Here is a 26,263-nt window from a genome sequence, read left to right as displayed (position 1 = left end):
AAGCTGCTTTGACCCCCCCCGCTTGGCGTCTTTCGCGGCGGCCCCGGCGGGGGAGGGGAGCTCCTGGGCTGACGGCTGGCCGTTCCCGTGCTCGGGCCGCGAAAGGGGCCGCAGCCGCGCCTCCCGCCGTCGGGCAGGCAGCCGAAAGCTGAGCCCACTGCTCGGGATCCTCGGCCACGCGAACGAGGCGCAGCTGCGGAGGGCCGACGGGAATTGAAGTTTCAGCTGGCGGCCTCGCCGTGACGACGCTCCTCGTGGATTGGCGGCGCTTTGGATAAAGCCGATTGGACAATCGTCCCTGGCGGTCCGTGATTGGCGCGGAGGGTAGGAGGCCTCGCGCGGTTGGATCTCGACGGCGCCCGTCACGGCTTGAGAGGGCGGCGTACGGAAGCCCTCCGCTCAGCGGCCCGGATTGGTTTTCGGGAAGCGCCCGCCCCTCTCCAGGGGTGGGCGGGGCTGCCTCTGCCCCCTCCCCCGGCGTCCAGTCTCGCGGAGCCGGAAGCGCGGACTCGGCGGTCGGGATGCGGGTGGCCGTTGACTTCGAGGAGTGCCTGAAGGACTCGCCCCGCTTCCGGTAGGGCCCTCCGCTCCCCCCGGGCCCGCGTCCTCCGGAGGGGGCCCGTCCCGGCTCCGAGGCTGGAAGGGGGCGGGGGCGAGGGAGGCGCGTCTTGGAGGAGGCCCCCTCGGCGCCCCCCGGTTTCGCAGCGGGACGCCCCCCCCCGGACCCGGTTCGCCCGCTCCCTTCCGTCGCAGCTCCGGGAAGCCCCGGGGCCGGGGCCCAGAGACCGGGCAGACGGTCAACCGCGCGGGCGCCGGGCCGCAAAGGCTCCCTCGTCCAGCGCGGGTCGGGTCCCAGCCACGCCGCCCCCCGAATTTGGGGGGTCTCCAAAGGGGGGAAGCCCCGAGTCCCCCCCCCCCCAGGAGGGTCCTGCTCCCGGTGCGTTCATCAGGGGGTGGAGAAGCGGTGCTGCTCCGGGCTTCTCCCCTGGACCCGGCAGGAGCGCCCCTCCTTGGCCCTCATCCCCCCCACCCCGGGGAGGGGGAGGGTGCCCGGGTCGGAGCGCTGATGATGCATCTACACCGTGCAAGGGAGCCGCGGAAAGGAGGAGCAGCCGCTGCTGAGCATCTGGCTCCTTCGTTCCCCGAAGGCCCGGATTAAGAAGCAGGAGGGCAGAATCCTCCGGAGAGGGATTCCGAAAGCCTTCCTCAGATGAGGAAGGGACCTGAGCCGTTGGAGATCCCCCGAGGCTCTCGGTCTCAAGCCAGACGGTGGCTTCCCTCTGCTTAGGACATCAGTGCAGCTCTGATTCCCCTTTGTAAAAAATTTGCTTCGATAGTTAATGATTGGGACTTTTCCGGACTGAAGGCAGCACAAATCAGTGCTGATGGAATCTCATGTCCCGCCTTGCAGGGCTGCCCTGGAGGACGTGGAAGGAGACGTCACTGAGCTGGAGCTGAAGCTGGACAAGGTGAGCAAACCTGGCTCTGGGACCGAGTCGAGGGGCTCCCCCTTACCCATTGGGGGCAACGGAGCCCTTCCGGATCACCCACCCATCTTTGCTTTTCCTTCTGCGTTTTGTAACTCTTCTTTTCAATTCTGGGACTTAGAACCTCTGTCCCCGCGTGAACGGTCTCTTCGCTGGGCCCCTCCGCTCCCTTTGGCACACACCGGTTGTATTTCCCTCTGCGGATCCTGTTTTGGAAGGAAGGTTGGCTTAGAGGAAGCCTCACGAAATAACTGGCCTGGTTGGCAGTCCCGTTTGCCCTGAGATAGATGGGAACCCCGTCTGGCAATTTGCAGGAGGGCAGCGATTTGCATGCCTGGCTTTAGAATTGGACTTGACCCTCGCATCCTGTTCTTCACATATGTTCAAAGCTTGCCTGGGGTGCCATTTGTGGGGAGTATTTGCAAATGAAGACCTTCCTCCATAAAATGAGTGTGCATCCAGTTAAATAATGGGTAGAAGGGGCTTGGCTTACTGATGACCATAATCACTATGGCATTTTGATTGAATCGTATCTCAGGCACTTACAAAGATAGTAAAGCAGCGATAGCAGAGCAGCACTTAATACAAGTGAAGTACACCAGCTGCAGCCAGGCAAAGGCCTCCCGGCCACAGTTTTCACCCTGCTGGCCTTGTAGGAGCTGCCAGTACAGACCGATCTTTCACGGGAGGGGGACGGGCTCCTCGAGAACCAACAAGGGGAGCACCTCAGAACCAGCCAAGCCGTGGACTGCTCTCCACTCCACTTGGGTTTAGCCTGAGCCTGCTCAGCTGGTCAGCAGCCGCTCAAGGCTTCTGCATTTCCGGCTGGCACAGGGTGGAGACACTGAGTAACGGTTGTTGTCTTCTCCGTGTTGATGATGCCTCCCTCCCTCCGACTTGTGAGATGTGCCCTCTAGCAGCTGCTCTGCCCCTTGGGGGTCGCTGCTCTCCTGTCGCTGCAGGAGAAAAAGGTGTGAGGACCGCAGGGTGGAGGAGGTGCAGCTTTGGCTGAGGCTCTGGAGGGGCTTGTCACCTTTCGTGTTGAGCTTTGTCTTTTCAATTCTGGGAAGCCTTTGCCCCCTTCCTCCCCGCCCAAGGGCTTGCTGCAGGCCAGCTGGAGGCCTGAGGCCTGGAGGTAAACGCTTCCCCTATGGCCCAGGCCCATGGAAGTGCAGCCTCCGAGGGAGTTTCTCCCCACTTCTGCTTTCCGTGCTGCTCACAAGTCTTGGATAAGCAGTTCTTTCCCTCAGTGGTGACAGGGCTTGTAGGCCCCACCATTCACCCTTGCCCAGAAGTAGGCGAGCTGGCAGGGTGCCCTCCTATTGCCAAAAGGTCCGTCCATGATCTCTGGGAAGTGTAGAAGAGAGACTGGCGAGAGTTCTGCCCCACTTTGATGCCTGGCGTGCTCTCTGGGGAGCGTGGAAGGCTTTCAGAAGTGCAGGCAGCTTCTTCCTTCCTCCTGGCCCCCGGAGCCGGTCTGGAGAGGCTTTGCTCTTGTGGGTGGGGCTCTTCCAGGGGCTGTGCTGCGCTCAGCTGAGCGAGAGAGTGGGGAGAGGAGGGGTCAACCCTGGTTAAGAGACAGAAGCCGGTAGGGGCACCAGGGAAGTTGGGGTTTTGTCCCCCATTTATAAACCTGTCAAAGGGCACCAGGAGAGAGCCTCCTCCCCCAGTGTGGATCCTTATAGACCTTCTCGTGTAGGCTGTTCACCGCTGGCGAATCCGTCCAGGGGTGGAATCCTGCCTGCCGCTTGGCTCCGTTTCCTCCATGGGGGAGCACCATGGTCAAGATTTTCGCCTGGCTCCCCTTACTGAAGCCTCTAGGCTGCATCTGCCCCAGTGACCCCTTGAGGTGCTGAGCTACCCTGCAGTTTCCGAGAGGGATATTGAGCCCTGCACAGCTGGGGGAGCGCTAACAAGCGAGCGCCATCCCAATTACCTCTGGCCGTCTGTTTTTGGGGCAAATGCAGAATCGTGGAAGCTCTGACAGGAGTTCCCTGCCCTGATTTAGAGGGAGTTAATTGGGGCATCCTCTCTTGAATTCGAAAGGCCTTTTGTGGCCTGGGCGGAGGTGCTGCTTAGGAGCCTTGTTGTCCCCGACTGGCCTTGGCCCCTGGCTTGTTCCTGCCTCCCCTCCTTGCCGTTCCTCCACCAGCAAGGAGGGTTTGTGGCTGAATTGGGGCCATTCGGGATAAGTGGATTGCTTTGTTGCAGTCCAACAATAAGACTCTGGACCGCTAGCCAGAAAACCATCCCAGGCGGCCATATGTCATCTTGGCTGTTTCCCTGCAGCAGGATGGCTGGTGGCTGCTGGAGAAGCGAGGGCCTCACCTGGGCTGCCTCTGCTGGCTGGGTGGGTGGGTGGGAGAGGGGCTCTGCTGACCACGGCAGGCACAGGGTCACAACCCCCAGCAGCTTTTGAAACATAGTTCGCTGGCACAACAAATGGATGTAGTCAGTCTAAACATTAAAAAAGGTTGTAATAAATAAAACTGTGATGTTTTTTAACAAAGTGAACCCCCAAAGTCGGAGAGGGACATAATTAGACCTTTAAGACCCATGAAAGAATGAACCGGAAGGCCAGGGATGGGGAGGGGTAAACGGACGTTCCTCTACTAGAAGAGCGAAGTGTGTCAAGGCCTTCTTGGGGGGGAGGGCTGGGAACCCCCAGATTGGCCGGCCATGAAAGGGTGGGTGGCCAGTCCCCAGTTAATGAAGCTCGGTAGCCACAGATTGATTGGTTATGTGTGGGATACGTCGATCCAGACGTCATAAATAGGAGTCAGTTGCCAAGCGTCTGAATTTTGATCACATGACCATGGGGATACTGCAATAGTCTGAGACATTGGGGGGGGGGCGAACCGAGGCTCTCTCTGCCTGCAGCTCTCTCTCTCTCTCTCTCGCAGAGGAGCCTGAGTTCGGCCTTGACTTCCTCTCTGTGGCAGATGGATGAGTCACGCTGCCCCGGAATAAAGAACTGGCAGGAAAGGGGAAGTTCTCCCTGGAAAGGGGCATCTGGAGCCCGGACTGAGCAGAAGCCCAGGCCTAGCCCAGGGGGGAGGGCAGGGCTTCATGTGGCGAGCCCCCTGGGGGGGGTCCTTGGTCCTTGGGGAGGGTCCCATGGGCTGGCCTGGGTCCTCCGGAGCAGCTGAGCGTGGGAGCCTGCCGGTCCAGGCAGGCCCACCTGCGCAGGGGGATACCCTGGACCTTGATGTCCCTCAGTCGCCTCCCTCTCTGGGGAGACAGAGATACGGGTGGGGGGGGATAGGCGGAGGACCTGAGTTCAGCCTGGGCTTCCAAGGCGGTGCTGAGGGATCTCGGGATTTTACTGGGAGGATAAAAGAGGAGTCACCAGATGCCCACCCAGGAAGGAGAGCATGGTGGAAGGGCAAGAACGGGGGGGGGATTGGAAGCGGTCCCCAGTTTAGCAGAGAGCGACAAGGGCGACCCACTTCCATCCAGGCCTTGCTGGAGGAGGCCTGCCCCCCCCCGCCCTGGGCGCTCAGAGGCAGGGCCTGAGGGCGTTTGCTCTTCTTCCAGCTGGTGAAGCTCTGCATTGTCATGATTGACACCGGGAAGGCCTTTTGTGTGGCAAACAAGCAGTTCATCCATGGCCTCCGGGATCTGGCCCATTACTCCAGCAGGGATGACCTGGTGGAGGTAAGTGGTGGCGGCGGGGGGGAGGAGGTTCCCGTCCAGATCTGGGCCCGGGAGGGGGAAAGAGCTGAGCTCCAGGGGGGTCAGGTTAGGCCAGCCTCTCCTTGGCTCCTGGGGCTTCCCGGGTTGCCTCCTCAGAGGCTCAGGCAAGGCACGGCTGCTCCTTCACCCCTCAGTGTCCCTGGAGCCTCCAGCCGCCTGGCGAGTCCCTGGTCCCGAGTGCGGCCGTCAGCCTGGATGCTGAGGGTGGGTGGGTGGGAGCCCGTTGGGTCTTCAGGAGGAGATGCTGGGCCTCTTCTCTTGGGTGCTGCTTTTCATCCCTCCCCTTTTCCCCTCCTAGGGCAGCTTGTCAAAGTTCTCCGACAGCCTCCAGGAGATGATCAATTACCACACGGTAAGTTTTGGAAGCACCCTCGTCGGGCAGAAGGTGGAACATATCTGACAAGCGAGGGGTTGGCTGTAACCACGTCTGGATGCCCTTCGTGGACTTTGGGTGCCTCTTTTTAAAGTTACTTGTGAACTCGCATGGCGAGCGGGTGACTCAGTACTTCCAGCAGACTTCCTGGAACGCTGCTCTTGGCACGGGGCTCCTGCTGCCGTGGCCTCCCGTCTGGAACACTGCCCTGCCCTCCCTCCGAAGCGCATGGGACGGGTGGGGGTGGGAGTGGGCAGCCAGACTTTTGAAATGTTTCCTTCGTTATGCAGGCTTGTGGGAAAGGACATCTTGATGTGGGCAGGAGCAGAGCCCAAGAGGGCCACTCTTGGAGGGGGAGGGGGCGGCTTTTAAATCCCAGCTGAGTCTCCATTAATGGGAAATATCCTTCTGCAACTGTCCAAGTGGGGCCAACAAGGGTCAGTGAAGGGTGAAGCTGTTTGGAGAGAGAGCTTAGGCTGCGGGGGGGAGGTGTTGAGCCAATTCAGTGGGGTTTTGCTTGCAAGCCCCCCCCTTTGGTTGAAGCGGTCTTGGGTTTCTTCTGAGTGAGTCCCCTTAGTTAAGGTGGCCGCTCTCCCTCTTTGGCAGAGCAGCGCAGCTCAAGAGTCCACCGGGCTGCTGCTAGCTCAGCAGCCAGACCCCGGTTCACAGAAGGAGTGGAAGGGGGCCCCAGGGCATCTGACCCCCCCTCCCTGGCCATGGCCCCACAGGGGGCTCTGCGGAGTCTCCTTTGCCCTTCAGGGCTTCAGGCTCATGTGTGGGCCGGGAGTGCTGGGAGGGAGTAACCCCTTGTGGTCTGAGGGGGTCCCAGCAAGCCAGGAGGAAGGGCTGCGAATGGCTGAAGAGGCCACCTTCTGTTGGCCCATTTCAATATGTTGCATCCATAGGTTGGACTCAGTTTATTGCGCTGCCGTCCACTCAAACAGTCTGCTAAAATGAAAGTTGTGTAAAAGCCAAATAAATAAATAAAGAGATGTTGCAATGCGTGATGACATAAAAAAAACTATTAACAAAGGCAAATTATAGCAGGCAAGTTTTTGTTTTTTTTTTTGTTTTTAAACTGGGCTGTTGCCCACATGGAGAGTAGCAGAAGCCTCTGCCGAAGACCAGCAGATGCAAAGTGGTTGCTGGGGGCTGCTGTGTGGAAGGTGCTTCTCTCGGCCTGAGCTTTTTCCCCTTTCAGATCCTCTTTGACCAGACCCAGAGGTCCATTAAAGCACAGCTGCAGATGTTTGTTAAAGAGTAAGTGAACTTTCATTTTTGCCAAGACGGAGGCGTGATGGGAGCCTGGCTGAGGCCAAGGGAGACGTTGTGCACAAGGGGGGGGGGGAGAGGAGAGTGCAGGGCAGACTTAAGGACACCAAAAGTGCTGGGGGGGGGGATGTCCCTGAATGTGTGTGCTGGCTCTGGTGTCGGTGCAAGGCCGAAAGCAGCGCAACTCCCTCGTTTGGGACCCCTTTTGTGCAGAGTGTGGCTTTGCCGGGAGTCTTCCAGGTCATCCTGGTGGGTGGGCAGGTGGGGGAATGGGGGGGGGGGTTCAGAGGTGGGAGGCAGTTTGATATTTTCCTCCAGCAGCTCAGGCGGCCCACGTCCGGAAGGCCAGCCGCCCGCCCATTGCTCAGCCGTTCTGGAGGGTGTGGAAGGGACCCTCTCGTGACCCGCTTGCAGCAAGAATCCCTTGGGCCCCCTTTCCACGCGGACAGAGGCCCCCACCGAATCTCTTGGGGAAAGGAGTGGGTCCCCCCCTTGAATCCTGCTCAGGGCGGGGCTCTGGTGGGAAAGGCTGGAGGGAAGCTGGCCGTCTTATTTCCCCCACGCGCATCAGAGACATCCGGAAGTTCAAAGATGCCAAGAAGCAGTTTGAGAAAGTGAGCGAGGAGAAGGAGAACGCCTTGGCCAAGAACGCCCAGGCGCCCAGGAACAAGCAGCACGAAGTCGAGGAGGCCACCAACATCCTCACCGCCACCCGGAAGTGCTTCCGGCACATCGCGCTGGACTACGTGCTGCAGGTCAGCCTGGCGCGGGGGGGGGGCGTCCAGCCAGGGAGGGCTGGGGAGCCCTGGGCCAGGGGGGCCGGCTGGGACAGAGCTGGGGGTCCTGCTCGATTTGGCTATGGCGGGAGGGGCAGCCGGCTCCTATCCAGGAGGAAGAGGAGGAGGAGGAAGGCAGGCCTCCTTTGGATGAAGAAGCCTCTGGGAGGGGGAGGGGGGAAGAGGGGGCTGGGTGAAGAGCAGTGGAAGTGGGGTCTTTGCCGCTAGGGGTCCTGGGAGGCGAGAGGGCAGCCCTGCTGACTGGTCAGTTCCTTGGTGAGGCTTGACCGCCACCTTGCCAGCCTGCCTGCCTTCCTCAGCCTGAAATTCCCGCTGAGCTTCTCTTGGGAGCAATGGGGAACTTTTCCCAGAGCCCCCTCCCCTGCAAGGCAGGGCCTGCCTGCCGTCCACTGCAGGGTCCCCTCCCCGCCCTCTTCTCCCCTCACTCAGCGAAGCAAATGGCTCTCTCTCCCTCTCCCAGATCAACGTTCTCCAATCCAAGAGGCGGTCGGAGATCCTGAAGTCGGTAGGTGGGTCCGCTGTGCAGAGGGGAAAGCGCTGGTGGCCCCACAGACCCCTCCCCAAGGGGGCTTACAAACCTGTTCTGAAGTTCCGGTGGACAACCCCCCCACACACACTTTCTTGTGATCACATTCATGGTTTGCGGTATCTCACAGTCTCACGACTGTGGTTTACAGTGGTTTTGCCAAAGCCCGACATTTACTTCTGTTTTTTGGCAAAACCGCCCATAGTGATCCGTTGGTTTGTGTTATGAAAAGCTGGCAGTCGCTTGACGTGCCATAAAAGAGGTCGCAAAATTGGGTTGGGTGGGTGAGTCATCTGATATAAGGCCTCTACAACCCATAGAGGAACTATCTAGCCCATTATCCCCGAAGTGCTCAGACGGGTTCAGCGAAGACGGAGGTGGCTTCCACGGGTGTTGGTGTTTCAAGCGCCTGCTGCCCTCCTGGGTCTGGAAAGGGAAAGGTCCCAGCCTCCCCTCCCCCTGCGAGGTTTGGAGAGGGGCCGCCCGCCTCATCTGCCTCTCTCCCCCCTCCCCCCCTCCCGTAGATGCTGTCCTTCATGTGTGCCCACCTGGCCTTCTTCCACCAAGGCTACGACCTGTTCAGTGAACTGGGGCCCTACATGAAGGACCTGGGCGCTCAGGTAACGAGGGAGGGAGGGACGGGGCTGCTCCAGGGAAGGGGAGGCAGGGGGTGCCCCAGAGGCAGGGCTGTGAGGGGGGGCGCGAGCCCTGAGGGCGGAAAGTCAGCCCACGAGGGAAGAGAGACTGACCCAAGGACAGAGTGTTTCTGCGGCCGGCCATCTTCCTGCTGCCAGAGCAGCTCCCCTTCCTTGTCCCCAGTGGGAGGCCCAGAGGGCCCCCCTGCTCTCCCAGCCTTGGAGGATTTTGCTGTGGCTGCTCCTGGCAACCTCAGGTGGGGTTGAGATCGGTCCAGAAGCCCCCGAACCCTCAGCTGCTGGCAGGAGCTTCACGCCAGGCGCTGAGCAGAGCTCTCCCTCCTGCACCATGGCCAGAGCCCAGCACTGCTGCCTCCGCTGCTGCTGCTGCTCTCCTGGTGGCTCTGGCCAGGCAGCCGAGGCTGCGAAGGCTGCATGAGTCATCCTTTTCTCCAGCCCAAAGCGATGCGCTAGTCCAGCCGCATGTGCTCGGCACCCCGGAGCTCCCTGGACTCCAGCCCCCCCCCCCAGAAAGGCAGGGAGAGGCAGAGCTTGACCCAGCGTGGTGGGGGAGGGGCAGGGCCTCCTCACCTGTCCAGGTAAACCCGGGGAAGGGCAGCTCCCCTCGGGCGCATGAAACCCAAGGCTCTGTGGGCTTCTTGTCCTTTCTGCAGCTGGACCGGCTGGCTCTGGACGCGGCCAGGGAAAAGAAGGAGATGGAGCAGAAGCACTCCACCATTCAGCAGAAGGTACCGGAGGGCGTGCCGGCCGAGAGCGCGTGCCCCACCTGTGGGCTCTTGCGGGTCAAGGGCCCACTGCCCCCAGCGGGTCAGGGCAGCTGCGTGCGGGAGTCCACGGAAGAGCAGCCTTGGCTGGGGAAACCACCCACTCACCCACCCCCGCCTTTGGTGGCAGCGGAGCAAACCTCCGTCTCACCCTGTCAGAGACCGCTCTCAATGGGGCTGGTGGGGACGGGGCGGCCGCTGTGTGGAGGAAAGGGGAGCTTTGCCTCCTCCACTGCAGGTGGGGCCAGGGGAGCCTGGGGAGGCCTCCGTCATCGCCCAGGTGAATTGCCCCAAGGCCCGCCCCCTTGGTGCCGGGCGCCATTGCCCTTGGGAGTCTGGATGTCCCTGTGGAGAGGCAGGCGCCTGCTCTCCGGGTGTCTCAAGCGCTGAGCAGCAGGAGGGGGGGCAGCTCCGTGGCTTTAGGCCAGACGCTGCTTTGACACCCAGGGAAAAGTGACCCCGGCCTGGCTCAGGGGCCCAGCCTCTGCCCCGGGGGTGGCATGTTCTCCAGAGAGGGACCTGGGCTCCCATCTTGAAGCAAGGGCTGCTGGTAAATCCTCTGCTCTTTTCCTGCCATGCCGGGTAAAACAGAAGTAACGGCTGATACCTCACTGGCAGTTTAAAAAAGTATTTAGGCGGGGATCAATAAAACATTGAAAACAGAAAAAGGAACAGAATAATCCTTCAGAGTGTGCTAAAGCAATGAAACTGTCATTTGGGATGGTTATAACGGTTTAATCTTAAGGAGAAATACAACATTTTAATTGTCCATATTTGCTGGATTCGATTCGGGCCCAGCCTGAATTCCCCTGGCTCCGCTCCCGTCCGCCCCATTCCTGGTTTTCATGAAGGAGAAACGGTGTGGTCAGTTCTGCCATGAGGCTTTGGGAAGAGCAGGGATGGATCCGGCACTTTGTGGGCAGGAAAGGATCAGGCACCATGGTGCCCACACCTAGCCTCTCTCTGCCTCTCTTCTGGTTTTTATTTTCTTTTTCTTTTTTCACGGAAAACTGGCATGCCCAGAGCAAAGCCTTGTCTTGATCCCCGGAATTGTTCTGACCACCATGCAAAATAATCTGGGTAGACACAGCCAGGGGCCTGCCGTCCTCTCTGCAAGAAAAAAGGGTGGTTGGTTTCAAGATCTACAAGGTCACCCCACTCAGACTGTGTGACTTTGTGCAGTGTACAACCTATAGACGTAAATAGAACAACTAGAATATAGAACAACTAGAAGCAAACAAAGTCATAACTAGTAGCCAGCACAGGTTTGTTAAAAACAGATCATGCCAAACCAATCTTATCTCGTTCTTTGATAAAGTTACTAAACTAGTAGACCAGCGAAACGCTGTGGACATAGTATACTTAGATTTCAGCAAGGCATTTGACAAAGTAGACCATAACCTACTCCTTGGTAAGCTAAAAAAAGATGGAATAGACGACTTCACCACCAGATGGATCTGTAGCTGGCTGACAAACCGTACTGCATGAGTAGTCCTCAATGGCACTACATCCACATGGAGAGAAGTAAGCAGTGGGGTACCACAAGGCTCCGTCTTAGGCCCAGTAAACTCTTCAATATCTTCATCAATGACTTAGTGGAGGGAATTGAAAGGGAACTTATCAAATTTTCAGATGACACCAAACTGTCAGGAGTAGCCAACTCCCCAGAAGACAAACTCAGGATCCAAAAAGGAGAAACCTGAACAATGGGCCCTATCCAACAAAATGAGTTTCAATGTGGAGAAAAGCAAAGTTTTACATTTAGGCAGGAAAAACCAAAGGCACAAATACAGATTGGATGAGAGCTGGCTGAAAAATAGTAACTGTGAGAGGGTTAGGGTTAGGGTTAAAATCCTAGTGGAAAAAAGCTAATAAAATCCTGGGTTGTATAAACAGGTATAGAGTCAAGATCACGCGAGGTATTAGTACCACTTTATAAAACTCTAGTAAGACCATACCTGGAATACTGCAGCCAATTTTGGTCACCATATCACAAAAAAGATGTTGAGAGTTTGGAAAAAATTCAGAGAAGAGCAACTAAGATGATCAAAGACCTGGAGGCTAAAACATATGAAGAACGGCTGCAGGACTTGGGTTTGGCTAGTCTAAAGAAAAGAAATGGAGACGTGATAGCAGTTATTCCAGTATCTGAGGGGCTGCCACAAAGACGGGGTCACGTTCACCAGAGCACCAGAGGGAAGGATGAGAAACAATGGTTGGAAACTGACCAGAGAGAGAAGCAACCTGGAATTAAGGAGAAACTTCCTAACAGTGAGGACAATCAACCAGTGGACTGGCTTGCCACCAGAAATCGTGGGCGCTCCATCACTGGAGGTTTTAACAAGAGACTGGACAATCACTTGTCTGAGATGGTATAGGTTCTCCTGCTTGAGCAGGGGGCTGGACTAGAAGACCTCCAGATTCTATTCTATTCTATTCTATTCTACCAAAAAGACAGCTGTCTTACAATAAACAGGCAGTTTGGGGGACCCCAAGAATGGCTCTTGTTACACCACTGCTCTGCCAGCTGCATCGGCTGCCAGGTGCAATTCAGGGTGTTGGTGATCCCCTTGAAAGCCCTCCCAAGCAGGGGTCCAGGCTACATGACAGACCGTCTCACCCCCAGTGGGAGTGGCCTGTGCGGCTGCAGAGGAGGCATGCTGCAGCCCACCCAGTCAGGGAATTTCAGCTGGTGGGGTCCCAGAGAAGGGCCTTCTCCGCCGTGGCTCCTGCCCTTTGGATCATCTCACCCCCTGAGGTGAGATGGGCTCTCACCCTCCCGACCTTCCACAAGGGCCAGAACACCTGGCTGTGCCGGATGCCCGGCAGCCCCAGCGGGGGAGCATCAGGGTGGAGGTGGTTAATGGATTAAGAAAAAATCCCACCTCTTCGCGCGCACACACACACACCGTGCATCCTAAGGTAGAATGATAGAATTGGAAGGGACCTTGGAGGTCATCTAGTCCAGTCCCCTGCTCGAGCAAGAGACCCTATACCATTTCAGACAAATGGCTGTCCGGTATTTTCTTAAAAGCCTCCAATGATGGAGCACCCACAACTTCTGGAGGCAACTTCTGTTCCACTGCTTGTCTTCGCTGTTGGGAAGTTTCTCATTCCAGATTGCTTCTCTCCTTGGTCAGTTTGCATCCATTGTTTCTTGTCTCGTTTTCCGGTCCTTTGGAAAATAGGTTGACCCCCTCCTCATCTTTCTGGTAGCCCCTCAAATACTGGGATACTGCTATCATGTCACCCCTGGTCCTTCTCTACGTTAGACTGGACATCCCCAATTCCTGCAACCGTTCTTCATATGTTTTAGCTTAATCATCCCCTAATCATCTTTGTTGCTCTTCTCTATGCTCTTTCTAAAGTCTCAACATCTTTCTCATATCACTTGCAATATTCCAAGTGTGGTCTTAACCAAGGCCTTGTAAAGCGGCATTAGACCTTGATGCTAACTTGATCTTGGTTTTATCCCTCTATTAATGTCTCTATTAATTCTATTCCTCCATTAATTAATTCTTCTTTCAGTGTGCACCCTCCCATATCCGTTCCCACCCAGATTTTTTTAAAGGCTGAATTACTGTTTTATGCTTATTCTAGACTATACAGGTAGTCCTCGTCTTATGAGCACACAATTGAGTCCAGAATTTATGTGGCTAAGTGAGAAATTTGTGAAGTGAGTTTTGCCCCATTGTGTGATTTGTGTCGCCGCGGCTGCCAAGCGAATCATTGCAGCTGACCAGGCAGTAACCCGGCTGTTCAATGAACCCTGCTCCCTCCCTCCCTCCCTCCCTCCCCATCTGTTAACCGTAACTTTACTTTGGATTGTAATTCCATTTTTGTTGTTTTTAGAAATATTAATTTTTTGATAGTTTTATGTCTGGAGATTCTCAGTCATTCAGGCCACGGTTGTCCCAAGGCTGCTTTTTCAAAAGGCAGCTGGGCTTTGTTTTTCCTTGAAGGCGTTTCACCTCGTGTATGAGGAAAAACAAAGTCCACTTGCCTTTTGGAAAAGCAGCCTTGGGACATTTTATGGTTTTGCAGCTTTTAATGCTGACGTGTTTCCCTGAAAATAAGACTGGGTCTTATATAATTTTTGCTCCAAAAGACGCCTTAGGGCTTATTTTCCGGTTAGATCTTATTTGGGGGGAAAGCCACCCAGAGTTGCTTCAAAGCAAGATCAAAGGAGATTTAATAAAATAGATATAGATGACAGATAGACAGACAGATAAATAGAGAGGGAGAGACGTTAGATAGACGATAGACGTGCAGAGCTCAAGTGCAGAGTGGCACCCGAGAGAGCCGGCTGGAGGACTCCCGCCCAGGTGGCCGTAATTCCTGGGAGAAGAGCCAGGTCTTCTTCACGGCTTCCCTAAAGGGGGGGAGAGTTCTGGCCCGCCTCTGTCGGAGGCCATGGTGGAGAAAAGGGGCAGCCCCAGAAAAGGCACAAGTCTTATAAGAGGACAAGACTTGGAGGAGGAGCCAGTTGCACGCCCTCCCTGCGGGAGCGGGCAAACCTTGGGAGAAAGCGGCCCTCGGGGAACCGGCCCCCTGCCCTAGGGGCTTTAAACATGGCCCCCAACCGCTTCAGTCACACCTGGAAGCCCACTGAGCCAGCGCAGCTTGCAAGGTCTACGTGGGCATGATGAGGTGCATCCATCAGTGCCACAGCTGCTGCCCTGTGCTGGACCCATTGAAGCCTCTGGGTGCTTTTCTAGCTGTAGGGCAATGCTGAAGCAATGGCCGGGAGGGGACTCCCCCCCCCTTGCAAATCTCCTTGTGCCGATAGAGAGCCTCCGCAGCGTCCGAGTCCTCGGTGTGCACCGAGTGTGGTGATCTGCTTGCATACTTCGTTGCCTGACCTCTCCTTCATGAGGAGTTCCAGAGGGGGGCCCTGTGGACAGCGTGGGGGACCCCGGGCAGCGAGTCAGAGGCTCCTGGGCACCCGGCCCTGTCCTTGGCCTGGAGTCCTCCCTGCCCTTTCCTCGGGCTGCTGCAGGAAGCCAGGGAAAGACCTGGGGGACCCCAGGTGTGGCACCCGGCCCACCTCCCTCCCTGCCAGGTGAGCTGAGAAGCAGCTCCGGCTGCCCTGCAGAGGCTGACGGGGGTCTTCTCTTTGTGCCAGGGCTTCTCCAGCGACGACCTGAAGCTCGAGTACAACGTCGATGCGGTGAACGGCATCGTCATGGAGGGCTACCTCTTCAAGCGAGCCAGTAACGCTTTCAAGACCTGGAACAGGTGAGGCCGTTCCCTGAAAGGGAGCCCTGAGGGCAGGAGCGTCTCTCTGCCTCTTGACTCGCTGACCGCCAGCCCCGAGCCCCCTCCTCCCCAGCACCCAAGGGCTCTCCCTCGCCCGGCACCTGAGGCTTGCAGGCCAGCTGCCTCGGCCTCTCGGAGCGCTGCGGCTTTGGGGTGCCCCCATCCCCGTCCGTGCCAGGCCCGAGGAGCCGAGAGTTTCCCTCAGAGCAGTTTGTTTACGGCTGCTGGCCTACAGGTAGACATCTTGCCAGGCTAAGGCCCTTGCCTGCATAACGATTAGATCCACCCTGCAAACTGCCAGGGAAGGCCCCGCCTTCGCCCTCTTTCTGCCCACCGGAGATGCCAGGCCCTTCTGCCTCTTTGCTCCCTGGGAGAGAGCCCCTCCCACCCGCCACTCTGGGCGCCATCCCAGCACAGCCCTCTGGCGGTTGAAGAGCAGGGCGAAGGGATCGCTCAAAGGGGTCCCTGAGACCCGGAGGGACAACTAGCCTTCCTTAGGGTAGTTAGGAGCCCCTGGGGGAGGGGCAAAGGTCAAGGCACCAGAGCCTCAGCTGCTGGAGGGGGAGGAGGCCAGGAACCATCGGGGCGCCTACATTTGGCACGACCATGGGCCCCGAGCCCTCTCCCCTGGAGCAGCAGAGGGGCAGACGGAGGCCGCCGGGAGCTTGCCAAGGGATGCTCTGGGGCTGGGCCTGTTTCTAAAGGCAAAGCACCAGCACTGTATTTCCAGAGCCCTTGGATTAGTTTGCCCGAGGCAGGGATGCTGACCCATTGGGTGAGTTGGAGGGACCGCCTCATTTCCTGGGAGGGGTCTTCCTCACTTGGCAGAAGCATGTGAGGAAGGGTCCCTTCACTCTAGGACCGCTTTGTAAGGCCTTGGCGAGACCCCACTTGGAATACGGCATCCAGTGTTGGTCATCACCATGTAGAAAAGATGATCTGGAAAGAGGGCAGAGAAAAGCAATAAGGATTATCGCGGGGGGGGGGGGGGGATTGGAAGCTAAAACATATAAAGAGCCGTTGCAAGAACTGGGTCTGTCTAGAGGGAAGGACCAGGGGGGACATGACAGCAGTCTTCCAGTATTTGGGAGCGCTAACACAGAGAATGGGCTCAACCTTTTCTCCAAAGCACCTGAAGGCAGGACAAAAAACAACAACCAATCAAGGAGAGAAGTAACCTGGAATTAAGGAGAAACTACCTAACAGTGAGGAAATTAACCGGTGGAACTGCTTGCCACCAGAAGTTGTGGGTGCTCCGTCACTGAAGGTTTTTAAGAAGGGATTGGACAGCCATCTGTCTGAAAGGGTATAGGGTCTTCTGCTTGAGCAGGAGGCTGGACTAGAAGACCTCCAGGGTCCCTTCCAACTCTTGTTATTGTACATTCTCTTGAGCTTGCTTGTGCCGGTGAGGCAGTTTGAGGGCCCCACGGCCGCTGCTCTCGTCCAGGTGCTTTGTAAGGTGCACTGGTGGGGCTGAGTCACGTGGGCAGGGGCTGCCCCCCTTGCCCGGCCGTGGGGGAGAGGGGGGGCCGTGCCAAGAGCTGAGCCACTTAGGTGGGCTCCCTTTCTTCTTCCTCCTCCTCTCCCAGCTCTGCTCCGGCGCTCGCTCGGCTTGTTTTCTGCCTGATTGTTTTCACTTTGGTTTCTCCATCCGTCTCCCTCCTGCTTCTGTTCTGACCCTCCCTCATTTTCTCCACATGGCAGGAAGCCCCCCAGGGGCATCAGGTACCTCTCGGCTTGTGCCTCCTTGGCGCTTCCCCTCTGGCTGTGTGGCCACGCATGCCAGCCGTGCCAGCTCTCAGCCCGGCCTGCCTCCTCCTCCTCCTCCTCCTCCTCCTCCTCCTCCTCGCTCGGCTCCTTTTCTGAGGCCCAGAAGTGCTGCCCTCCCACCTCTACTCCCCCTCCCCGTGTGTGTGTGTGTGTGTGTTGTGTGTGTGTGTGTGTGAGAGAGAGAGAGCGAGAGAGAGCCTGCTGCCCACTTCCCTTAACAGGCGAGGTTGGCTCCATCCCTTCTACCTCTCCGGATGTCTCAGTGGCTCCAGGATTGTTAACCTCGCTCTCCCCCAATAGCTTTCTTATTTTTCCTTTTAGCTTATGCCTTTTATTAAGCTGTTTCATGCTAACAATACTAATAATTGTTTGAATATCTTTGTTGCTTTTAGCTTTGTTGTATGCCTCCCAGAGTCACTCCTTTTTCGAGATGGGTGGCGACATGAATATGACAAACAAACCATCAAATAAATAAATAAAGTGGGGGGCGGCACCGGAGGGGAGACGCTCTGCCCATGGTGGGGGTCAAGGAGAGCTTCGCCCTTCCACCCTCTTGGCTGTTCGGGGAAGACTCCCTCCTCCTGCGGACGATGGGGAGGGGGGTCCTCTGGCTCTGGGCTGTGCTCCCCCATCCCCAGACTAGGCGGTGCCTTCTGAACTGCTCTTCTTGCCTCTCCCCACACTCAGTGTTTCTCTCCCCCCCCCCCCCCAGGTGGGGTAGCAGCACTTTCCCCGTTGTTGTTGCACACATTGCCTGGCAGTTTTGTGGCCTCTCCTCATTCCATTGGTTCCACTTCTGCCTCTGCCTTTCTCTCTCTTGGGGGGCTGAAGGAGCCTGATTCCCCCCTCCTCTGTTTTTGAGTGCGGGTCTGGTGCCTCTTAAAATGCAGCAAGAGCCCCGGCTGGATCGGAGTTTGTTTCCTGGGAGAGCCACCCTCGATGGAGGTGGCTCTCGGCTTGTGTGGTGGCCTCTCCTGCCGGATAGATAGATGCCAGATCACCCACCCGAGAGGCAGCGTGTGGGGTTGAAGCCCACCCTTGCCCTCCGTAGGCAGGGGGAGAGTTCGGTGCCCGTGTTTGCCAGGGATTACCACGCGAGGGTGTCTGGGGGCCCCGCCCTGCCCTGCCCTGCCTGCAGACACTCCAAGGACCTAATCCCAGAAGGGCAGCATCTGCCTGGCACAGTGGAAAGCAGTGGCCGCCCCAGTGCCAGCTGAGCTGGGCAGCAGGGCCCGGCATGGCTGCCAGTCGGGTTGCTGTTTCTGAGGAAGGAATCCTCTGGTCAGTCCAGGGCCCTTTGGGACCGGCTGTGGGGGAGCCCTGCAGCTACAGCTCAGTCTGCGTTGGGGGTGGTCACTTGGAGGGGGAAGGGTGTGTCTCTGGAGTTACCAGCATTTGTCACGGGGGTGGGGTGGGAGGGTGGGACATTCAGAAAAGAACCCAAAGGTAAAGGGGTGCAGCTCCCTCCATTAGCTCTCCCTCCCCCTGTGCTGTCTGCCCTTCGGTTCCCCCCCCCTTCGGCCCTTTTTCCAAGCAGCCTCAGGGTCCCGGCCCCCCATCGTGGCATCACTGGGGATAAACCAGGTCCCAGGGATTTGCAGCCAGCCAGTCTCCTTTTGGGGCTGAAGTTAAAGAGAGTCCGAAAAGCAATTTGTGAGGTCACGAGGGGAAGCCCAGAAGCTGCTCCTGGACACACACACACACACCTCCGGCTATTAGAGCAGTGCCTCCCTCTGGCTGCTTTGCACAGCCCTTCTCTGGGTTCAAGTGTCTCTCTCACACACACACACACATAAACACACACACAGAACCCCTCTTCTCCCGAGGGCTGGGGAGGAGGCTTCCGAGCCTCTCAGAGTCAGCCGGAGGGAGTCCGGGTGGATTTGGCCTCCGTCTCCCGGTCCGAAGGGCGTTGCTGACTCTGCCTCCTTCCCTGCTGCAGGCGCTGGTTCTCCATCCAGAACAACCAGCTGGTCTACCAGAAGAAGTTCAGGGTGAGTCCCGGAGGGCCTCCGTCGCGAGGGGTGCTGGGGAACCCACCCGGGGAGGGACTGCCCCCCCCGTCTGGAGCAGCGGCTTGCATTGGCTTGGTTATTTTCAGTAATAAGGACAAAATAAAGATGGTTCTGGAAAGCCGGCACCCTCTCCGCCCTCGCTCACTGTTGGCCCAGGACGGGGGTGGGGCCGGGTGGGCAGGCACCCATCCCACACATGGCAAGCGCAAGGCTGGCCTGGCTCAGGAGGACCCCTCCCTTGCCTGGCCGGGCACAGCTTGGCATCGGGCACGTTGGGCCGCCCCCGGCCTTTCCCTCTGACCCTCCCTCCCTCCCTCCCTCTTGCGCTCGCTCGAGCCCAGTGCTCGGCCGCCCATTTGGGCCCATCTGGGTCCCGAGGAGCCTCCCGCCCAGCTGCCCAGGGAATTGCCCCTTGGCTTGTGCTGCATCTGCCCGGGCCTCTCGGGGCGGCTCCTGGCGGGAGAAAGCTCAGTTTTCGGCCTTCCCTGCCGTCCCCAGGATGCGCCCACTGTGGTGGTTGAAGACTTGCGGCTATGCTCGGTGAAGCCCTGCGAGGATCTGGAGAGGCGCTTCTGCTTCGAGGTGGTGTCTCCAACCAAGTGAGTGGGAGGACTCGGGCCCTGGACGCCTCCGGGGCCTGTGTCCAGGGGTCCCCAGGGGATCCAAGAGACCTCTCCCTCCTGGGGGGAGGGGTCAAGCAGGTCAGAGGCCTCTGGCCATCTGATGCCGGAAGGGAAGGGTGGGAGACGGGGCCCCCTGCCCTTGATTTCCTGGGGAATTGGGTGGAACCTGGGAAACAGCCAGGGGACCGTCTCACCCACTGCTTCCCAAATTGATCCCTTTCTGAGCTTGTGCAATTTTTGAAAGCACAAATTGGCCAGTTTGAATTTGCACAGTATGCTGAACCAGAAGGGAAACAACCTTCCCAACCAAGATTAAACTCGAGCACACTTTGCCACAGTAGAAATGTGTCCGGTAGGGATATCGGCTTTTGGGAGCTGCTGGAAAACGCTCTGCCTCTTATTCTTAAGTCCGGCCGAGGGTCAGTCTGGCTGAAAGAGAACTGAGCCCGGGTCTCCCCCCTCTCGCTTCTGGGTAAGGGAGACCTCTGGTCAGTTTCCTCTTACGCCAGGATTGTGCTGGGAAAAGGCTTGAACTTCAGGAGCATGAATTGGGACCCGTGGGGTGGGGGTGGGGGCAACATTAAGGCTGGAAGGTGTGAATTGATTTCCCGTTTATACCCTTATTGTTGCGGGGGGGGGCAGTTGCTGCTAAAAGCCCCAGGAGTTCTCACCTGCCTACCCGGCTGGGCCTCCCTCTCCTGCAGGAGCTGCATCCTGCAGGCCGATTCAGAGAAGCTGCGGCAAGCGTGGATCCAGGCTGTGCAGACCAGCATCGCCAGTGCCTACAGGGAGAAAGGAGAGAAGGCCGAGGTGGGTCTCCCCCCCCCCCGCCTTCTCCAACCTCAGCCCTACCCGTCTGGAGGGCTGGAGGAGCACCCTTAGCTGCTTCTGCTGCCACCTGCGCTCATGAGCACAGCGGTCAGCACCGGCTCTGGCCTGGCAGGAGGCAAGCCAAGCCATCGGGGGCCGGGAGGGGGCCTGGGGGCCGAGGAGGGCCGGTCCCAGCATCTTCCTGCTGCCTCTTCCGCAGGTGGAGAGGAAGCGCCCCCCCTCCACGGGGAGCCCCGAGTCCAGCCAGGAGTCCAAAGAGAAGTCGCTGAAGGGGGAAGGCTCCCTCCAGAGGGTCCAGGCCATTGCCGGCAACGAGATGTGCTGCGACTGTGGCCTGGCGGACCCCCGCTGGGCCAGCATCAACCTTGGCATCACGCTGTGCATCGAGTGCTCGGGCATTCACAGGTGGGCGAGCAGGCGCATCCCCCTGTGCTCTCCAAGAGGAGGCACCCATTGCCCCCCCTCCCCGTCTGCCTGCCCCCTTCCTGAGTCGGTGCCTCCTGTCTGCCCTGCAGGAGCCTGGGCGTCCACTTCTCCAAGGTCCGGTCCCTGACGCTGGATTCGTGGGAGCCGGAGCTTTTGAAGGTACCCTCTGTGGGGAGAGGGGTGGCAGAGGCCCCTGGGAGGGAGAGCCCCAGGCTCTCGGTCGGGGTGGGGTGAGGGCTGAGGTCCAGCCAGGGCAGATCAGGGGCCTTTGAGGCAGGAGCAGGGAAGGGACAGCTGAGTTGGCATCCTTGATCACCCCCCCATATACCCTCGCCTCGGGGGTAGCGCAGGAGGCCCCCCCCCTTAGGTCTTGATGTTTCGTGATTTTCCTACAGCTGATGTGTGAATTGGGGAACAATGTGATAAACAGGGTGTATGAAGCAAACAGAGAAAAAATGGGAGCCAAGAAGCCTCATTCTGGAAGCCAAAGGTACTTAGCGCAGAGGGCGGAATCGTCCTGCATGGGGGGGAGTGTTTTTTTCCCCTCTCCCTCAAACCCGTCACGGTCCCCATTAGATTATCTCCATGAAACTGGAGAGTTGGAAGGGACCTCAGAGACCATCTAGTAGTCCAATGACCGGTTAGTGCAAGACCTGCTTCAGGCAGAGGCCCCTTTAGCTTGGCTGAGGCCCTCCAGGGAAGGGGAGCGTGAGGCCCCTCCACGAAGCCACCTATGGCGCCCCTTGCTAGCCCCGGCGTAACGTTAGCCCCAGACTCGCTCCTCAGCCTCTCTGCCCAGGTGGTCAACGGTGAACGATCTGTGTGGGGCGCTTTGTTTGGTGTCTTTCCCCCCCCCAATTGATGAAAAGCCATTTATGATCATTCCCTGGATGTTGTTCTTGGACCAGTTGGGAAATCATGTAGCACTTATATCATCTACTTCATGGTTATCATTTTTAAAATAAGAATATCATGGAAAACTTTTTTTACTGAAGTCATAGTATGTTATGTCCAGTAATAACATTAATCAGTCACGACAAACTAATGTTTGTTGTACATGGCCCAAAGTTGCTTTTGGTGAGATGGGCGGCTGTACAAATTTGATGAATAAATAAATAAATACTGGCTTTGCTTTCCTACCCAAGTGCTCACAAACACGCTGTCAATCTTCTTGAAGACCTTACATAATAGAGACATCAGGCTGATTGACTGTATGCTGTCGTGTCCTTGACTCTTAAGCACATAGATGGATTCTCCTCTGGGACGGTCCATCCCTGACCCGGTCCTTTCGGCCATCCGCTGGTTTGCTCCTGGCTCGTCACCAAGGCCCTCCCTCTCGCCCCTGGCGCTCTCCTCCTCCTCCTCGTTCTTTCCCCGTTTCCCGGCATTGGGGCAGAGGTGTCCAGACCTGGCCACTTCAAGGTGGGGGGGGGGCCAGCTGCGCCCCAGGCGTTTGGAGTCGGATCACAGGAGACGTTTCCCCGAGCACCTTCTACAGCTTGACCCGACTGCTGCCCTTTGTTGCTTCTGGGGCAAGAGGCAGGAACCCCAGACCCCGGCCACCGGTCCCTGCAGCTGGCCCCTCGAGTGCCCACAGGAGAAGGCGGCTGGCTCACCCGGGGGGGGGGGAGCGTGTTGCGCCTGCCCGGCAGAAGCTCACCTGGCCTGTTTTCTGCACGCAGGCAGGAGAAGGAAGAGTACATTAGAGCCAAGTACGTGGACCGGCGGTTTGTGTCCCCCGCTGACCCAGGGGGGAAGCCAGCCCTGACCCCCAACCAAGAGGCGAAGAAGCAAGGCAGCCCTGAAAGCACAGCAGCCCCTCTAAAAGGTACCCAGGCTGGTTGCTGAGACACCCCCCCCCCCGTCTTGTAAAGCAGGGGAGTGTGTGGGCAAAAATCTCCTCCTTGCAACCCCAGGAGATGCTCCCATTCATGCTTGCCAAAGCCGAGGGAGAAGCTGCAATGTCACTTTTAACCAGCTGATCTCCTCCTCCTCCTCCTCCTCCTCCTCCTCCTCCCTTCCTGTCCTCTGCCTGCACTGAGCCAGGCCAGCTTGCATGCCCCCAGCGACTGGTGTGAGGGCCAGCTGGGCGAGCTGAGAAGAGCCTCTTTTCTGTCTCAGTGAATTAGATTGGCTCTTATTCTACTTTGATTCCTCCTCAAATCTGCCTTGTAGTAAGTCTGCTCTGGGTGTGGCGCCGGCTCTGCCCTCCGCGTTGGGTCTGGGGCCAGGAGAGCTGAGGGCGAGTGCCCGTGCTGCAGGCCCAGCTTTCACCAGTCTGCCGAGGCAGATGCCCCACACCCACGGCTGCTGCTGCCCCCGCTAAGGACGGCCTTTTCTTAAAACAGTCCCAGGCAGCCCCCAGGCCTCCCAGGCCGACGGGGAGGAGAGCAAAGAGCGTTTGGCAGCCGTTGCCCCAGCCAGCGTCTTGCACGAACCAGGTAGGAGCTCCTGCTGGGGGCGCTGTGCGTGTGGGGGAGACCTCACCTTCTTTCCTTGGGTGGGATCCCCATCCCTCCCCCCAGATTTTGCCTGTTAGCAGGAACATGTTTTGGACTGGGGGGGGGGAGAGGCGGGGGTGTGGGGCAGGGGGATGTTTAAATGTCTAGTTAAAGTAAGAAGATACCCAGCAGCCAGTTCTGCTTCTGCCTTTGAGCCTCGTCTGCAGGAGGCCCCCCAGCCGCCTATCCCTCTCAGCCAAGCGGAGGGTGGGGAAACTGCTGTCGGGCGGGCCAAGGGCAGAGCAGCAAGACAGGAAGTGCCTCTCCTCCTCCAGAGGGAGAAAGCCAGGGGGAGGCCTCCTCCTCCTCCTCCGCTGGTGCTGCTTCCCAGGATGCCAAGCTGTGGGTCGCAGGGCTGCAGCTGTACCAGGCAGCCTACCAGAAGAGTCTTCCCCACATGGCCGAAGCTCTGGCACAGGGGGCAGAGGTCAACTGGCGCAACCAGGAGAATGGCTTCACTCCGCTGATCCAGGCGGTTCGTGGGGTGAGCTTTGCTTGCCCTGCCCTGCCCTGCCCTACCCACTGGCCCAGTTGGCAGCCAGATCCAAGGGCACAGGATTCGGGTTGCATCCTGCAAGTTTGGGGAAGGGAAGGGTGAGGCCCACTTCCGGCCGAGAGCTTAGCCTGGACCTCCCTCGTCTCCCCCTCAGGGCTCCCTGGTCACTTGTGAGTTCCTCCTCCAGAACGGGGCCAACGTGAACCTGAGAGACGCCCAGGGCAGAGGGCCGCTCCACCACGCTACCATTCTGGGGCACACCGGGTAGGTCTCCTGCTCTCGGGGCTCCTGCCGCATTCCTGGGAAGGCTTCTCTGCAGGCACCGGCCGACCTTGCCCAGGTTCTTTCCTGCAGGAAACCGACTGCTGTGCTGGTTCCCTTTTGACAGGCAGGTGTGCCTCTTCCTGAAAAGGGGGGCAAACCAGCACGCCAGGGACGAGGACGGGAAGGACCCCCTGAGCGTCGCCATAGAAGCCGCCAACGCCGACATCGTGACCCTGTAAGGATGGAGCTTCATCTTCTCCGGGGAGGCCCCTGGGGAAAGGCCGGGCTCGCAGGCACACGGCCTGGACTCTGTGCCTGGAAGCCGGCCCTGGCCAGAGCGGCTTTGGCCCTTCCACAAGGAGGCCCGGATGGGAGCAGGGCTGGTGGGCAGAGGTGGGGGCGGTGCACCAGGCCCTCTTGAGGAGGCCTGAAGCTCTTTTCCCTTTGTCTGCAGGCTGCGCCTAGCCAGGATGAACGAGGAGATGCGGGAGTCGGAGGGACTCTACGGCCAGCCAGGTGCGCCTGCCAAGGGGTGGAGAGGAAGAGTTCCTCAGCAGGCAGCCCAGACCAGCTGTAGGACCCTCCCCCTCCTGTGGGCCGCAGGAGATGCTCAGGGCTGCTTTGCCCAGGTCCCCTCCTGCCTCCCATATAAACACCGGTTTCTGCTTGACACGCTTGACACGTAATTGGGGGGAGGGGCAGCACAGGGAAGCCTTTGAAAGACCAGCTCCCACAGATGCTCTGTCTCTCCCCCCCAACTCTTGGCGGCTGCATCGCTTCTGCTGACTGGGCACCGCAGGTCTGATCAGCACACGCTTGCACCTCTTTGCAAGTCCTTCGGGGGATGAGCACACGGGTAGAACTGCATCACCCAGGCTGGGTCTGCCGTGGCCTCTTCTCAGCGCGCAGAGCAAGGCGCAGGGCAGAGTCTTAGAGCTGGGGGGTCCCTGGAGGTGCAGGAATACAAGCCTTCCCCACAGAGGGACCGCCAGCCTGTACCTGGTTAGGAGGGAGCCCTCCCCCCCCCCCGGCTCTTGGGGGCCTCTGTCTGGCTGCACCTCATGCTCTTCCCTCTCCGGCCTCCTTGCCCTGGATTCCTGGCCACCTTGGCTGGGGAGGAAAGGGGGGGCATCTGTGCTGCCTCTTCCTCTCCCACCCTTCTTTTTCTAACTCTGCCTCCCTCCGTATGGCTGCCGTGACTCTTCTTTCCAGGCAGGGTCTGGCTGGGACTCCTTTTCCTCTTTCCAGCCTCCTCCGCTAGATGGTGCTTTCTCTGCCTCTCTTGCCAACGAGGGGGGAGGCTGGGGACCCAAAATAAAAGCTGCCCTGGAAGGTAGGCCGGGGGTTGATGGGCTGAGGATGGAAGGCCATTCTCGATGAAGCAGCAACACGCCCCCCCCCCTCCCGTGCACGCCCTGGGACTGATCCCAGCTCTGCCAAGGGATTGGGCATCGCCAGTCCACGCTCACCCAGGGGCTTCTGGACCTGGCCAGTTGGGGGTGCATGAAGGAGGGAGCACCCTGAATTCAAAGACCAAATAGTATTGTTCCAATATTTGAGGGGCGGCCACAAAGGGGAGGGGGTGTCCACCTGTTCTCCAAGGCACCTGAGACCTGAAGGCAGGACAAGGAGCAACGGATGGAAACTAACCTAGGGGAGAAGCAACCTGGAACCAAGGAGGAATTTCCTAATAGTGAGAACAATCAACCAGTGGAACAGCTTGCCTCCAGAAGTTGAGGGTGCTCCAGCACTGGAGGCTTTTAAGAAGAGACTGGACAGCCATCTGTCTGGAATGGCGTAGTGGGTCTGCTGCTGGAGCAGAGGGTTAAGGAGGGATCACCCTGAATTCAAAGAGGGCGGCAGCCTAGCAGCCCGGCCAGGAACAGGGTTGCTCTGCTCAGAGTGGATGGATTGGAGAAGGTCAGCCGGGAGTGGTGGGAATGGGAAGGTCTGCAACTCTCCGGCCCCCGGGGGCTGCCTCAGGCTCTGGCCTTGGCTGCTGCTGCTGCTGCTCTTCTTTGCCCAAGTTGGATTTGCCAAAATAGATGCTTAATCTCCAAGCACTGCAGTTTGGGTGATGCAGCACAGCCTCCCAGGGTGGGGGGACCGCAGGGCTCCTGCCTGGGGCTGGTGGCAAGTATTCAGTGGCCTGGAGGTCACTTGCAGGGGGCTGCAGAAACCACCTTGGGGGCCTGGATGGAGAAGGGGACTGGCAGGAGCATGACCAGATAGCTAAGCAGACAGACTCCCCAGGGCAGGCGGGTGGGGGGCAGTCTCTTCAACGCTGCCGTGTCTTCCCTTCTTTCGTAGGCGATGAAACCTACCAGGACATCTTTCGGGACTTCTCCCAGATGGCCTCCAACAATCCAGAAAAGCTGAAACGCTTCCAGCCACCTGACACGCCGGAGCCCTGAAAGGCCTAAGAGTTCGCAATGAATGAGACCTCCATCCCCCCATGTACCCTTATCTCTCCCCCCTTTTTTATACATAAATCTGCTTCACTTGCA

At 58.4% G+C, this 26,263-nt stretch overlaps 1 protein-coding gene across 4 annotated transcripts; it reads left to right on the top strand.

Moving 5' to 3' along the window:
* The first annotated feature begins 419 nt into the window (after positions 1-419).
* ACAP2 (ArfGAP with coiled-coil, ankyrin repeat and PH domains 2) lies at positions 420-26,263 on the top strand. 4 transcript variants are annotated; one of them, XM_039341532.1, is made up of 24 exons: positions 420-574; positions 1,412-1,469; positions 4,391-4,468; positions 5,025-5,144; positions 5,482-5,535; positions 6,662-6,816; positions 7,400-7,583; positions 8,086-8,130; positions 8,676-8,771; positions 9,461-9,535; positions 14,697-14,809; positions 18,543-18,594; positions 19,114-19,214; positions 19,943-20,048; positions 20,269-20,474; positions 20,585-20,654; positions 20,891-20,985; positions 22,178-22,323; positions 22,844-22,936; positions 23,272-23,480; positions 23,647-23,756; positions 23,881-23,991; positions 24,211-24,272; positions 26,067-26,263. In XM_039341532.1, exons 1-24 carry the CDS (start codon positions 522-524, stop codon positions 26,168-26,170), a joined length of 2,496 nt encoding a protein of 831 aa, XP_039197466.1. In that variant the 5' UTR covers positions 420-521; the 3' UTR covers positions 26,171-26,263. The 4 variants fall into 4 exon arrangements, with proteins under 4 accessions (XP_039197466.1, XP_039197468.1, XP_039197469.1 ...); XM_039341534.1 differs by having other exon boundaries at positions 421-574; positions 6,758-6,816; XM_039341535.1 differs by lacking the exon at positions 4,391-4,468 and having other exon boundaries at positions 421-574; positions 6,758-6,816.

The sequence above is a fragment of the Crotalus tigris genome, unplaced genomic scaffold (assembly GCF_016545835.1).
Source record: "Crotalus tigris isolate CLP2741 ecotype Arizona unplaced genomic scaffold, ASM1654583v1 scf7180000017765.3138416, whole genome shotgun sequence".
Lineage (NCBI taxonomy): Eukaryota > Metazoa > Chordata > Lepidosauria > Squamata > Viperidae > Crotalus > Crotalus tigris.
The sequence above is the reverse complement of the archived record's forward strand: the minus strand, read 5'-3'. Positions and strand labels throughout refer to the sequence as shown.

Excerpts from the sequence above, each read along its gene's own strand:
- ACAP2 (XM_039341532.1), top strand. The coding sequence starts at position 522 with ATGCGGGTGGCCGTTGACTTCGAGGAGTGCCTGAAGGACTCGCCCCGC. Across the intron at positions 6,817-7,399 it reads CTGCAGATGTTTGTTAAAGA|AGACATCCGGAAGTTCAAAG; the intron begins GTAAGTGAACTT and ends CACGCGCATCAG. Across the intron at positions 8,131-8,675 it reads GGTCGGAGATCCTGAAGTCG|ATGCTGTCCTTCATGTGTGC; the intron begins GTAGGTGGGTCC and ends CCCCTCCCGTAG.